Genomic DNA, 14,002 nt, shown 5'->3' on the forward strand with positions numbered 1-14,002 from the left:
TAGTAGTTCGAAAGCGACATCACATGGCCAAATTGAATTTCAAATTATTGTTACGATAACATAATAAATCAAATAGCACATTCATGCATATTCACTCTTCAAAGAAGTGTAATTATCATAATCTAAAGTTATTCACAAAACGTAGTCTTGTTTTTTTTTTGGCGATTCAAGAGTTTACCATTCTCATTCGAAATTTACTAGTTGTCAATATATAGGTTTTTATTTATTTTTAAATGCTCACACTTTCTTTATTTTAATACTTTTTGATGATCAGATAGGACGAGAATAAAGAATCTGTCACGTGAAGCAACCATTGTTTAAAACTTTTAAATATAATAACAGTTGTTTGTGTGTTTGTATGCCAAAGTAGCAACTCTTTTTTTTTTTTTGGCGACAAGTAGCAACTCTTGAAAGTTGAAAACTTGGGTGTCATTAGAGTTATTCAAGGAATAAAGGAAAGAAAATAGATTGTTAGAAAAATTAATTGGGGTCCATTAGCCCATAGCTCACGCGAGTCGCACATGTTGCTATGTGTGGCATTTTTTGTAATACCACTAAAGTAGAAGCACATGATAGTAATTGGAGCATTCAGTCTTTGGATTCAGAAAAGAAATCGAAATCGGAGCGACACGTAGCACATCCCAGTAAAGTAGCTCAGTTTGAAGCAGATCGAACGGTCCTACGAAACAAGACATGTCAATGAGTTGTGTAACGTTAAACAGATCTAACGGGTCAAATGAATCTGGTAAGATCAATAACAGCCGTTGGATCACAGGAAAAAAAGTTACCGCTTTTAAGGGCGTAGGGCTTTTCTTGGGAGCAGATCGACCCGACACTACTGTAATAGTATATTATGTTTCCATAATTTTCATATTTTTGAAAGAAAGTAAATAAGCAAAGTAAAGAAATAAGGATTTTAAACAGAGATCGGGATTTGATCGAAGTCGTCTTTAGTTTTGTACTCTGTCCTACTTTGGACCTCTAATAAATATTCTCTCTCTCTCTCTAGATGGTGTTTGTGATTTGAAAATATTCAAATATTTAAATATATGAGCAAAAAAAGACAGGAGGAGGAGGTGTTTGTGTTTTAATTTAATAGTCTTTTTTTTTTGAGGAAGAGAAGTGAGCAGTTTGTATTTGTTTCTGCAAGATCTCTCAACAGCTCTCCCAGCTTTATTAGGTTCTTCTTGATCACATTAACAAAACATTTTTTGGCGTCCTTGTCGTGTCTGCTGGGCAAGTAAGTATGTATTACTATTATTCACGAAAACAATGTTCTAAATCTCAACTTTTGTCTCCCATAATTGCTTTGATTATCTTTCTTTCAAGAAGTGGTTTATTAAAATTAATTCATTCATTCTGATTCCAAAGTTCCAAATCCACAATTTTGAATCTACTTCTCTCATTCATCGAGCTTTTTCTTTCTGGGTTTAAAAGAACACCTCTAAAGTTAAAATCCTTTTGTTTTTTGGGTAACAAAAAAAAAGATTGAATGATAATTATATTGCGATTCTGAATCTTCTTAAAGGTCGGCTTCTTCTTTGTGGTTGATGTTTATAATAGTCACAATATAAAAAAGAGAGAGAGAGAGAGAGCGAGAGAGCTAAAGTGATGACTAATAAAAAAAAGTAGTGATCTCAAACTCAGTTTTGCTTTTCTTTTACCAAAGTTATTGCTTTTACTCACCGATACAAGACAATTCTGTAATTCAGAAAGTAAGTAGTTTATCTCATTTCTGGTCTTCATCAGTTTCTAAACTCATTAGATTCTTTGTTTCTGTTTTTATTTCCCTCCCCCTTTCCTTTTGATATTTAACTTGAAAGATCAATAATAATTCAAGAAAATCTTAGCTTACCTTGTTGTACATGCATACACACTTACAGAATCTCCTCTGTGTATTTCAGAGTTCCAAGTTGTGTTTCTCAATGGATGCATCATTTCTCAAAGTCAACTGCTAAAAACCCAACAAGGTAAAACACACCTCAAAACCCACTCGGCATCTTTACTTGCTTACAGTGATTAATGCTTTACTATACGCTACAAAGTGGTTGTCTAAATGAATTAAGACTTTGGGCGTTGACTTGTCTTCAAAGAAAAGTCTGCTGTAACTGTCCATCACCAAATTCATTAACAAAAACAATACAACTTGCACCTTCCCCCTTTTTTCTTTAAGGAATTGGCTCCAATCACAACACTAACCTTTGCGAGTATTGGAAAGTTTTGGCATTGACAATGATTGTTTCTTTCTTAGGAGTGTTTGAATATATATTCATTCCGTGGCTGTCAATGAGTTTGCTTGTGTTTATTCTCATATGTTATATATACTTTTACTACTATATTAGGGGAGAGGGAGAAGCATTTAATGATAGTCCTGCATCTAGAAACCACTCAGATTTGATATGTCGTGCGGAAACTGCATTCCTTTTTGATTCTGTTAGATGTTGTTTTCATCTCATCTCATATCAACTCAATTTTTTTTTAGTTTGTGTGTTTGTCTTCTAGTCCATAAAGTTTTCTATCTTTCTTAATCTCTATGTGCAGGTAAACAGTCTCCTGATCTGGCTGACACTTGAGAGAGTTTCAGATGAGGTAAAGTTCTATTCATCTCTCATCCTGGACTCTTCTGTTTTGATGATGATATACAAAGAGCTTCATGGCTCAGTGAAGTATTTGTTTCCTCTCTTCACTCAGGTCAAATTAAAACCCAAAGGGACAATAAAGCTTTGATTTGTATTCAAATGGGAACGATGGCAGAATTGGGAAGCATGGGAAAGTTTGAAGAGCAGAAGCAATCTAAACAGATAGTCTTATATAGAGAATCAGCTGAAGAATGGCTATCCCACGTCCATTCTCTCATCCCATCCGTCCTCCACAAAGCCAAAACGGTTCCCAATTTCACAGGAAGATGGAAGACCATCATCTCCAAGATCCAACAGATCCCAGGCTGCTTATCCGACCTCTCAAGCCACCCTTGTTTCTCCAAGAACAAGCTCTGCAACGAGCAGTTGCAATCCGTGGCTAAAACACTCAACGAAGCCATGGAGCTCGCCGAGTTGTGTTCAGCTGACAAGTACGAAGGGAAGCTGCGTATGCAGAGCGATCTCGATGCTCTGTCTGGAAAACTGGATTTGAATCTAAGAGACTGCATGGTTTTGATCAAGACGGGAGTTCTAGGCGAAGCTACGTTGCCTCTGTACATCTCAAGCTCATCGGAAACACCCAAAATATCAAGTCTAAAGGAACTTCTGGCAAGGCTTCAGATAGGTCACTTGGAATCAAAACACAACGCACTGGAAAACCTGATTCGGGTGATGGAAGAAGACGAGAAGATGGTGATGCCTTTGATGGGAAGAGGCAACGTAGCAGCTTTGGTTCAGCTGTTAACAGGTTGCACAAGAATCAGAGAAAAGGCGGTGACTCTGATCAGCGTCCTAGCGGAATCAGGACACTGCGACGAGTGGCTCGTCTCCGAAGGCGTGCTGCCTCCTCTGGTGAGGCTAGTCGAATCAGGAAGCCTCGAAGCCAAGGAGAAAGCCGCGATCGCGATCCAGAGACTGTCGATAACAGAGGAAAACGCGAGGGAAATCGCAGGGCACGGAGGAATCACGCCGCTGATCGAGCTCTGCAAAACGGGGGACTCGGTGTCGCAAGCGGCTTCAGCAGCTGCGCTGAAGAACGTATCGGGAGTGGCGGAGCTGAGGCAGTTGCTGGGGGAAGAAGGGATGGTGAGAGTGTCGATACATCTTCTAAACAATGGGATACTGTTGGGATGCAGAGAGCACATGGCTCAGTGTTTGCAGAATCTCTCTGCAGCGAGCGAATCTCTACGCGAAGAAATTGTTTCGGAAGGCGGAGTCCCGAGCCTCTTGGCTTACATCGACGGCCCTCTGCCGCAAGAACCGGCGGTTACGGCGCTGAGAAATCTAATCCCGTCGGTAAACACGGAGACGTGGGTGGCTCTCAACTTGCTCCCACGATTAGCGCACGTGCTAATGTCAGGATCGTTAGGCGCGCAACAAGCAGCGGCGTCTGCGATCTGTCGATTCGGTAGCTCACCGGAGGCGAAGAGGCTAGTGGGAGAGTCAGGGTGCGTTCCGGCGATGGTGAAGCTGCTGGAATCGAAATCAAACGGGTGTAGAGAAGCGGCGGCTCAAGCGATTGCCGGATTGGTGACGGAGGGGAGAGTAAGAAGGGAGTTGAGGAAAGACGGGAAGAGCGTGACGAATCTGGTGATGCTGCTGGATTCGAACCCTGGAAACACAGCCAAAAAGTACGCCGTGGCGGGGCTATTGGGATTGGCGGGGAGCGAGAAGAGTAAGAAAGTGATGGTTTCGTACGGTGCCATCGGGTATCTGAAGAAGCTCTCGGAAATGGAAGTGATGGGCGCTGATAAACTTCTCGAGAAGCTTGAGAGAGGAAAGCTCAGAAGCTTCTTTCACCGCCGGTAAAAAAACACAAACGAAGTGATGTAACGTTTATATAACCGTTTAAGTACACTATTAAAAAGCCCGTTGGGCTTTAACTCTCTTAAGCTGATAAATATATTGGGCTATAAATATTCACTACAAGCCCGCAACGAAAAATTACAATCTTATTGCCTTATTTGGTTTTTGGTTACCATTTTACCGAATCACACAACATTTGTACTGTTCAAAAGTTGGAGACATTGGTGCGGTCAAAGAAAAGACCAGATGGGTGCCCATCAGCGACCAAAGCCAGCTTCACAGGACTCGCAGCGCCTTCTTCAACTGTCAAAATCCCAGTGTTGAAGTTGATCTCTGTGTTTACGAAACCAGGACAGACGCAGTTGATGATGATTGATTTGTTCTGCTTTGCCAAAACTCGTGTCAGTGCGATCACTCCAGCTTTCGATAGTATGTATCCAGACATTACTGTTGGCCAGCCTTTGTCTTGTAATGAGCCTTCTCTGTAATCCTTGAGGTACTCGTTCATCACTTCATCTATTTTCTCTAAAGTTAGATTCTCAGCATCACCCAGCACTCCTTTTGCCCATTCATTTGACACATTCTGTAGTCAATATAATAACACTGTTTTAATTAAAAAAAAAAAATAACCGAGAGGCCTAGCCAAGCAGATGATAACATGATCCTTACTACTCTTTACCTGTAACATTCCCATGGTGGAAGCAATGCTGACGATTCTTGGGGAATCAGAAGCTTCAAGGAGAGGAATCATGGCCTCGCACATTCGCTTTACCCCGTAGTAGTTCGTCCTGATTGCCTCCTCCACTATCTCGTATGTATCGCTCATTATCTTTGAAATATCGGTAGGTGCACCAGCCTGTACTTAAAAGTCATCTTATATATATATATATATATATCTAAGAGTAGGCTACCTCTCTCAAGCTTCCTTACAACAATTTTCTTGAATGAGATGAAAGTAAGTTTATTGGGAAAAAACAGTACCTCCGCTATCTGAGCTTTGAGAACATCGACATTAACATTTGCACCTCCAACTCCGGCATTATTGACCTGTAGATATATATCACCAAACAAAGAAATTAGAAAAAAAAATGAGTTCACTTAAGATTTAGCACTAAGCATACATATGAGATCCTGCCTAAATAATAACAAGTGTGATCTGTGGAAAGGGAGTTGCAACTGACTTAGATCTGCAAGTGAAACTGATAAATCGCAGACAAAAAGAGATGAAACTTGATTGACAAAAAGATTATAAAAAAGTACCAGAACATCGAGCTTCCCGAAGCGGGTCTTAACAAAGGAAGCAAGAGAAGCGATGCTGTCTGGATTGGAGACATCAAGTAGGTGAAAGAGGATGGCTTGATCAGAAAAACCATTCTCTCTCTTGAGCTTTTCGACAGCTTCGAGACCCTTCTTCTCATCTCTCGCTGTTAGAATCACAGTCATCCCATTTTTAGCAAGTTGCCTGCAGATCTCAAACCCAATCCCTTTGTTCGAACCACTTACAACTGCAACTCTGGCGCACACAAATCATATGAAAAGAAATCAAGTTACTTATATTGAAATCTCAAGACGAGAAGCTAGAGAGATAGGAAGCACAAACCTTGACTCTGCCATCGAATTGATCAGAATAGTCGATCAGCTATCTGTCTTCCTCGGCTTGAAATATACAGCTTAACTAACAATCAATGAGGAGGCCATTTCTGTATTTATTTATATTTCGTTTGTATGGATAAAGAATAAATAAGTGCCACATGCATGAAAGACACACACCGCTAGCTTTTAATATATTTTAATAAATTAACTAGATTTTGAACCGTGCAACCGCACGGGTGTTTGTTTTCACTTTTCTATACATAAATTATTGTTTTAGAACATAAGTGGTATATATTTTTAATGTTAATCATATATTTAAATATTTATATAACTATTTCAAATATAATAATTTTATAATTTATATGTTATAATTAATTGTTTAAACCTTATGTATTTGCCACTTCTTATTATATATTTATCTTATTGTATTTGCATTTAATTATTAAGCAAATTAATATATTCATGAAAAAATATATTTAAAAAATATTTTGTATTTAATTTATGCTAAATTCTGACCCGTATTTCAAAACTGGATTTCTTTTTACCAATATTTTTATGCTTATTCATTATAGATAATTTATTATTATATATATAAAAGTGTAAGATATATTAATTTTTAGACATGTATTATATAGTTTGTTAATTTAAGCCGTTCTATCATCATATTATATTTTAAATAAATAGTTTATATTTATGAAAATAAAATTTATAAAATTTTCAATTAAATATAATTTTATCATATTTATTTTAGTATAATAATTATATTTTAACATGATCATGACTATAAAAGTAGATAAAATAGGATATATTTTATTTATTTTCATTTCTAAACGATAACTTAAAATACATTAAGTTATTGTTTAAATATTTTTACACAGATTTATTAGAATTTTTTAAATATAATATATAAATATATATTATATTTAAATGAAAATATATTATGATTAAAGTAGTTATAAAGATTTTATATTATTAATTTTAAAGAAATACATGTTAATTTTTATACATGTATTATATAGTTTGATAATGTTAACCCATCTTACCAACATATTAGATTTTATTTTTGAACATAAATATTTTATAATTACGAAAATAAAATATATAAATATATAAATTTAATACAATTTTATTATATTTAGCTCAATATAATAATTTTATTTTAATATGATTGATTATGATGATATAATAAATAAAATATTATAGATTTTTTTATTTTTCATTTTATATAACTGAATATATTAATGTATAATAATATTTTAAACTAATTTCAAAATTAGTGAAAATATTTAAATATCATTTCGAAAATGAAGATTTTGTAAAAATCTTTTTAAACAGATTTGTTAGAATTTTAAAATAAATATATTTATATTTAAAATGAAAAGATATGAAAAGATATTATGATTAAAATATTTTAAAAATTCTATTTATTATTAGTCTGAATTAAAATGTAGTATGAATTTCTATGAATAGGTCCATTAAGTCCATTTTTTAAAAAATCACACATGAATCAAGGTTGTGACTTCTGTTTTAATATATAAGATGATAGACACCAATGTTTCCAAAGTATCAAAGCAGAAGAGATTGTTATTGCCAAAAAAAACTGATAGGAGTTGAGTTTCTTATTTGGTGGGAACCATATTGCTGTGCTGAAGTGTCAAAAGAAAGTCTCGGCACGTATTACAACACATGGAAAAACATTCCTTGCTTTTCCCCCTGCAAGAATATGGTTTTGTTCTTCTGAGAACAGAGACTTAAAACTCCCAAATGAGATGGATGGAGTAAATATTTACTCTTTAATTACATAAACTAATCTGTTCAAAGGAGACTTTCAACTTTTTCCATCAAAGTAAGAAACTACCAGGCAAAAGAAATGGCCACCACAAGAATGCCTAAGCTCCTTGTTCCTGCTAGAATGAAGAAACGGCCCCTCAGATTGCGAGTGTACCACCTCCTTCCATGATCTGGTTCTCCTCAGATGCATCCGACTCTTGAGCTTTTGGCTTACTCGTCGTCCTCGAAAAGCCGTACCCCAGAGAGCTTCCGCTTGCTTCACTTAGCTGCCATTACCGTTATATACATTATATATCCTTCAAAGACCAAACCACATACGGAATATTAAAAAAGAAAGAAAAAAGTATGAATTTGATCAACGCACCTCCGTTAGTTCAGACAGGTGACGGGTTCTGAACTCGTTGATCGTGTTTGCTATTTCTGATGTCGGTAGTTTGGCCTGTCAAGGTTTTGACCCACAAAATGATCATATATTCTCTGTGTATAGAATTAGCTATGTTTTACCTGAGCAAGAACAGCAGCTGCCAACTGTAGACTTGGCTCCAGAGTCTCTGGTACAACCTACATAGTTTTTTTTTGTGATCGAGATATTTAATATATGACCAAGAAAGCATATGTCTTTATCTAGTCCGAAAGTGGAGGGGTTTGTGAACATTACTGCAGTAGCACCAGCTTTTTCAAGATTAAGACCATGAACAACGTCGTGTGCACGAACAAATGTCTTCACGTTGGGGTAGTACTTGCTCAGAGCCCACACACATCTGTAATTTGTTCCTGGTGCGTCTAAAGCAACCACAGCAGCACATGCTCTCTCAGCTCCAATTTTGTGGAGAACCTGTTTGTTTACACAAGTAAAGTAACGTTCAAATACTGGTATAGTTTGTAACTTTTTCATGATGCAACTTCTTTTTCTTTTCGTACCTCTCTACTACCAGCATCTCCAAAATAAACAGGAAGATCCATGGAACGGGCGATAGTCACTCTATCACTGCAAATAATATATGACATATTCAGGCAACCGAGGAATGGGCGTAAGAGATACGGAATTGTATATCAAAGAAGTTAAAACGTGATCTCAGTGTGTGTGGAAGTTACTGATAGTGCCCACATTTTCGGTTTGACAGGAGAAAAAAATGATATCCTCAACCCACAAAATGATGCAGGAAATGAATGAGCCATGTTACATTACCTGCTAACATCTAGGGCAACGAATGGGATAAGTCTTTCTGAAAGAAGCTGAGCAATTATCTGCAAGTAACAAATAGAAAGTGTCCAAGAAGTTAGAAACTCCAATATACCATGTGACGCAGACCCATTACACAGATGTTTTCGTCTAAAGAGCATCAACCTGACCAACTCGTCCAAATCCGCAAATAATTATGTGGTCTTGCAAATCATCCGTCTGCAAAATAAAATCAGTCAAGACTCAAGAAAGAGGGATTAGACATGAGATAGCGTTGTAATGATTTCCTGAATCAAAGAATGTGCGAGCATTGAAACAGAGTTAATACTCAAAATACGTCAAGAAAGAGGTAACATCTAGACTCCTACCTCACTTTCAACCGGCAATAAACTTCGAACATCATGCAACTCAAACCGGGATGCAATTAACTGGCCACCAGCAGCTAACCAAGGTGTGATAGCCATTGATATTCCCACCACAAGAAACAGTAACGAAGACAACTGAGGAGACATTATACCCTGTAAGAACCACATGTTAGGCTTTCATGTTTTCGAGAAACATTGCTTATTATTATATATATAAAAAGACATGATATTGATAACAAACCTGATTGACAGCTTCTCCAAAAGCAACAAATGCAAACTCTCCGCCTGGGGCAAGAAGAAGTCCGGCTCTAATTGCAGATATGATTGAAATTCCGAATAATTTGCCCATGATCACGACTAATATAGTCTTTCCCACTATCAGGACCCCCAAAGTCCCCAATACGACAGGGAAATTAGAAAGAAGAAGTTTCGGATCTATAGACATGCCAACCTGAAATGAGTAAAACTATTTTGTTAGTCTTATGCCTGTGATTACATATGTTTACAGTTGAAACAAACATCAGAATCTCACAGAAGCAGAAGAAAATAATTCCTTTCACCATCAACAATTTCCTGATTCTTTCTCATAAATGATATAAATAAAGGGATAAACTAATAAATTACCGTCATGAAGAAGAGCCCCAGCAGGAGACCACGATATGGAGCAATATCTGATTCCACTTGCAAGGAAAATTCTGTCTCCGCAAGGAGTAAACCCGCCAAAAACGCTCCTAATGCCATGGAAAGTCCAGCCTGATTTATAGAAACGAACAAATTTAGAAGGAAAGAAAGAATGGCATAATTGCAAATGGTGAAATGGCCAAATACCAACAAGATGAAGGTCATTACCCTAGCTGTCAGTAAACTAGTCCCAAGAATAACAAGCAGTGTATTAGCAGAGAATATCTCTGCGTTTCGATTTTCTGCAACTTGCTTGTAGATTGGTCGAAGAAACTGTGTGCCACAAGAGTGTCATCAATGCCTTATTAGATTATAACTCCAATGGAACATATGAATACCCAAAGCCTCTTCCTTTCGTAGCAAATTTCAAACGTTAAAGTATCTAAGACTTACAAGACGGCCACCAGCAATTATGGCAGTAATAGCAACTGCAGCTTTGACTGCAGCAAGTCCAAACGCTTCAGCAATGGCTTGAAACCCAATCTGAGAAGAACAGTTGAAAATTTAGCATTTTATCACTGAGACTTTTTAACAGATAGCCATACATTTCTTCTTAAGAGGAGCAGCAATTAAACTGTCAAAACTCTTACTTTGATTACTGCCAACACATGGCGTTATTGAACACAAAAGTAAACAGTACAGAAGGAAAAAAGGAAGCCTAGAGATGAACTTACCCCTCCTTTGGATGAATTAGGTGAAATAAGCGGGATGAGAATCAGTAAAACAACTACAGCTAGATCCTGTTGAAAAATATAACAAAGTGATCAGAAACTCCCAGCATCGAAGGATTTAGGAACTCTGTTCTGAACCGACCTGTAAAAGCAAGACGGAAAATGTAGCTCGTCCATGTCTAGATGTGCTCTCACCCCGTTCTTGTAGAACCTGAAAACCAAGTACATTGTTTTTGTTTCTTTCCATTAATATCTCTATCTGGAATGCTGAATACAAGCAAAAATGTCACCTGAAGGACAACAGCAGTGGAGGACAGTGCCAGGCCGTTTCCGATAACTATTGCCGCTGGACCAGCCTGACCAGCAACATAATGGGCAATCAATCCAACTACTGCTGCTGTCACCAGAACCTAGAATACAACAATAGAAATGTAGATTATAGAACTTGGATCAATTATGTGGAATAAGACATGGGGATCTTCAGATAATCAAATTACCTGAGCGGAGCCTAATCCAAAAACATACTTCTTCATGGAACTCAGTCTTTCAACAGATAGCTGTCAAATCAAAAGAAAACAAAATTTTGAGCTCTTCTACGGAACACAGATCAAAAGCAAAAGCACAGCATTCACATATATCAGTGAGTACCTCAAGGCCAATGTTGAAAAGCAAGAAAACGACTCCAAATTCTGCAATGGCCTTGGTTGCATGCACATTACGGATTATCGAAATACCATAAGGACCAATCAGAATTCCAGCTGCCAAATACCCAAGAACAGGACTGCCTGCACAATGAAGGCATCAAGACAGCACATTAGTCTCTATGCAACATGATTGCGAGACTAAATATGTTTTTGACTGATGAGACCCATGGAAATTGCAGGAGTTTGAGGGAAAGGGATGTATTGGAGAAATACAAAAGAGAATCCTACTACTTACCTCCAGGAATTTTCTGAAATAGAGGCACGAATATGACGCTTGCCAGCAGTAAGAACAAAAAATCAAGAAGCGAAGCCTCTTCCTCATTGACCTAATCATTGCAGAAGTTTCAGCCTGAAATCTATACAATTTGCGTGGGTCTACGAGAAAGAACAAGGAAGGATTATTCATACCTCCTGGTGAGGGATCATTTCAAGCAATTTCTTAATTCTCTTGGGAAGTTTCTGCACTTGCCGGATCAATGGTTTCTTGTTGGAAGAGACATCTTCTGTACTAGTGCTGATAACATCTGGCTGTTGAAGCAGCTGATTGTTCCCGCCTACTCCGTTGGAGTATAATGTCAGTCTGGAACAATTAAGAAGCTCATACTTGACAAAAAGATCGAGTTTCATGTATTAAAATGATCCTTCAGAAAATGTGAAAACAAAGAGTAGAATTTGAAACTGACCCTGCTCCGAGTAGTGCAACCCCAAGAACTAGCTTGGGCCATTGCTGTCTGACAGAATCAACCAGACTCGCAAACACAGTCGTCTTCCCATCTGAATTGGAAGAGAAGAAAGATGCAGAAAAGAAACGAGAGGATTTATTAAACGATGCCTTGGATGCATTAAGAGAAGAACCCTCTTTTGGGAGATCTTTCTGTGTTTCTTGCTTCTTCAGAATCTTTGACTTTTCAGAATCTGATGCCAACACTTCGGAAGACTCAACACTTGGCTTTCCATTCTCATGACCGTTTGAATCATAAGACTGCGTTAGCTTTTGAGCCTTCTGACCAACATTATCAGGCAAATGATCAGCTGTGTTCTGTAGCGCTGAGAGATCTTCATGTATTTGTGTATCTCTTTCAGCCTCATGGCTACCACTTTGGATATTACTTGAGAGTACCACCTCATCGTGGAGGGGAGTTTCTTCATCCGGGAGTTGGCCTTGAGCTTCTTCTGGGGTCGGCGAGATGGAGAGAGACTTCTCAGCTCTATGCAAAGCAATCTCTGCATCATTAACGCGTTGAGTAGCCTCAAGCTCAAAAGCGACAGCTTGTTCAGCCAATTTCATGATATTAGCAACGTCCTCTTCTGCTTTCAAGGCATTGATCTGTATGGTCTCAGCGAAGTCATTCAACTTGTCGACTTCCTTCTGCAGCTCTTCTTTTTTGCTCTGCAAACCACTCAGTTGAGCTTCAGAATTTGCTAAGTTGAGTTGGCATTCTTTGATGTCATCCTTGGCAGCTAAAAGGGCTTCCTCCTTGTCTTTAAGAAGATCTGTTTTCTCAGCCTCTGGAGAACCATTAGTTTCAAGAGATTCCTCTACAACACGAAGCCTAGCCTGAGCGAGAGATAAGGCCATAGTAGCCTTATGAAGAGCTTCTTTAGCAAGAGATTCCTCATCAACAGTATCTCGGATGAGATCAAGAGTATTGTTAACCTGAAGCCAAACACTAGCGGCTTGATCCTTTAGTGATATTGCAGTTTCAGAAATCCTCTGAGCCTTATCGTCGAACATGGTACTATTGAGCCTGGCAACTTCCAGTTCTTCGGTAGCCTTGTGAAGTAACTCCCTGAGTTCCTCCAAGCTGTCAGATTCGTTTCCTTCACTGTGAACATTAGCTTCAACATTGCGAGCATCAGCTAGAGAATGTGACCTAAATCCAAAGGAGACTAGTCGAGTTGGCTTTGAACTAAAAACTCTTGAAGGAGGAGTATTCAAAGTCAAAGTAGCACTTAGAGAGACATTCCTCCTCAGTGGATTAGAATAATAATTATCCCAAAATCTGGTGAACCGAGAAGGCAAGCAGTGACTCATACCACCACGAACCAAACTCGGACGAGAAAAATCCATTTCGAATCAAAACTTTGCGACTAGGAGGAACCACCTGTGGAGGAAGTCGAAAATCAAAATCTCAGATACTTAGGAAATCCCCTTAAAACGAAATGCAAAAGCGAAGAGAGGGAGGAGACTAACCGGATCATGGGTGTAACGGAGTTCCAGGGAAATCGAGAGTTGAGCGACTGATCCAAGTAAGCGCCTCCTCCCTCTGATAAGTTTCCGTTTTAAACAGATTTTCCGCAACTCTTCCAGTCAGTCAAAGAAGAATCGAAACGAGAAAGTGACCCTCCCTCCCTCCCTCCCAATTAAAGAAACAAACTGCGAAGTAGGCACCCACCAACCTTTCATGCCAATCAAAAGAGCTTTTTCTTTTTTTTGCAATTACACCCTCTTGACCATCTCTTTAATTTACTCTTAGACCAGGATTAACCGTGGATCTTAGCTGGGCTCTTAAGCCCAAAGTGTAATTAAAAATTTTAAAAAAAAAAGGAAATTGAGTAAGAGTCGGGT

The 14,002-nt window shown here is 38.1% G+C and overlaps 3 protein-coding genes across 6 annotated transcripts; 1 reads left to right on the forward strand and 2 right to left on the reverse strand.

Annotated features, from left to right (window-relative positions):
- The first annotated feature begins 749 nt into the window (after positions 1-749).
- Positions 750-4,583, forward strand: LOC106370836 (protein CELLULOSE SYNTHASE INTERACTIVE 3). 4 transcript variants are annotated; one of them, XM_013810815.3, is made up of 4 exons: positions 750-1,715; positions 1,905-1,970; positions 2,542-2,589; positions 2,692-4,583. In XM_013810815.3, exon 4 carries the CDS (start codon positions 2,739-2,741, stop codon positions 4,446-4,448), a length of 1,710 nt encoding a protein of 569 aa, XP_013666269.2. In that variant the 5' UTR covers positions 750-1,715; positions 1,905-1,970; positions 2,542-2,589; positions 2,692-2,738; the 3' UTR covers positions 4,449-4,583. The 4 variants fall into 4 exon arrangements, with proteins under 4 accessions (XP_013666269.2, XP_013666267.2, XP_013666268.2 ...); XM_013810813.3 differs by having other exon boundaries at positions 852-1,244; XM_013810814.3 differs by having other exon boundaries at positions 852-1,240.
- LOC106370838 ((+)-neomenthol dehydrogenase) lies at positions 4,465-6,246 on the reverse strand. The gene is made up of 5 exons (XM_013810818.3): positions 6,046-6,246; positions 5,706-5,958; positions 5,427-5,492; positions 5,125-5,301; positions 4,465-5,028 (listed from the first exon to the last, which is right to left on the reverse strand). Exons 1-5 carry the CDS (start codon positions 6,057-6,059, stop codon positions 4,651-4,653), a joined length of 888 nt encoding a protein of 295 aa, XP_013666272.1. The 5' UTR covers positions 6,060-6,246; the 3' UTR covers positions 4,465-4,650.
- Positions 6,247-7,639: 1,393 nt separating this feature from the next.
- LOC106370839 (K(+) efflux antiporter 1, chloroplastic-like) lies at positions 7,640-13,870 on the reverse strand. Its single transcript, XM_048743292.1, has 21 exons — positions 13,628-13,870; positions 12,117-13,538; positions 11,842-12,013; positions 11,669-11,759; positions 11,378-11,514; positions 11,227-11,286; positions 11,020-11,139; positions 10,872-10,940; positions 10,733-10,798; positions 10,452-10,541; positions 10,227-10,331; positions 10,002-10,130; positions 9,619-9,828; positions 9,381-9,530; positions 9,178-9,231; positions 9,019-9,077; positions 8,751-8,817; positions 8,488-8,664; positions 8,334-8,390; positions 8,194-8,268; positions 7,640-8,095 (listed from the first exon to the last, which is right to left on the reverse strand). The coding sequence occupies exons 2-21, from the start codon at positions 13,502-13,504 to the stop codon at positions 7,967-7,969; spliced, it is 3,405 nt and encodes a 1,134-aa protein (XP_048599249.1). The 5' UTR covers positions 13,505-13,538; positions 13,628-13,870; the 3' UTR covers positions 7,640-7,966.
- Positions 13,871-14,002: the final 132 nt, after the last annotated feature.

The sequence above is a fragment of the Brassica napus genome, chromosome A10 (assembly GCF_020379485.1).
Source record: "Brassica napus cultivar Da-Ae chromosome A10, Da-Ae, whole genome shotgun sequence".
NCBI classification, from domain to species: domain Eukaryota; kingdom Viridiplantae; phylum Streptophyta; class Magnoliopsida; order Brassicales; family Brassicaceae; genus Brassica; species Brassica napus.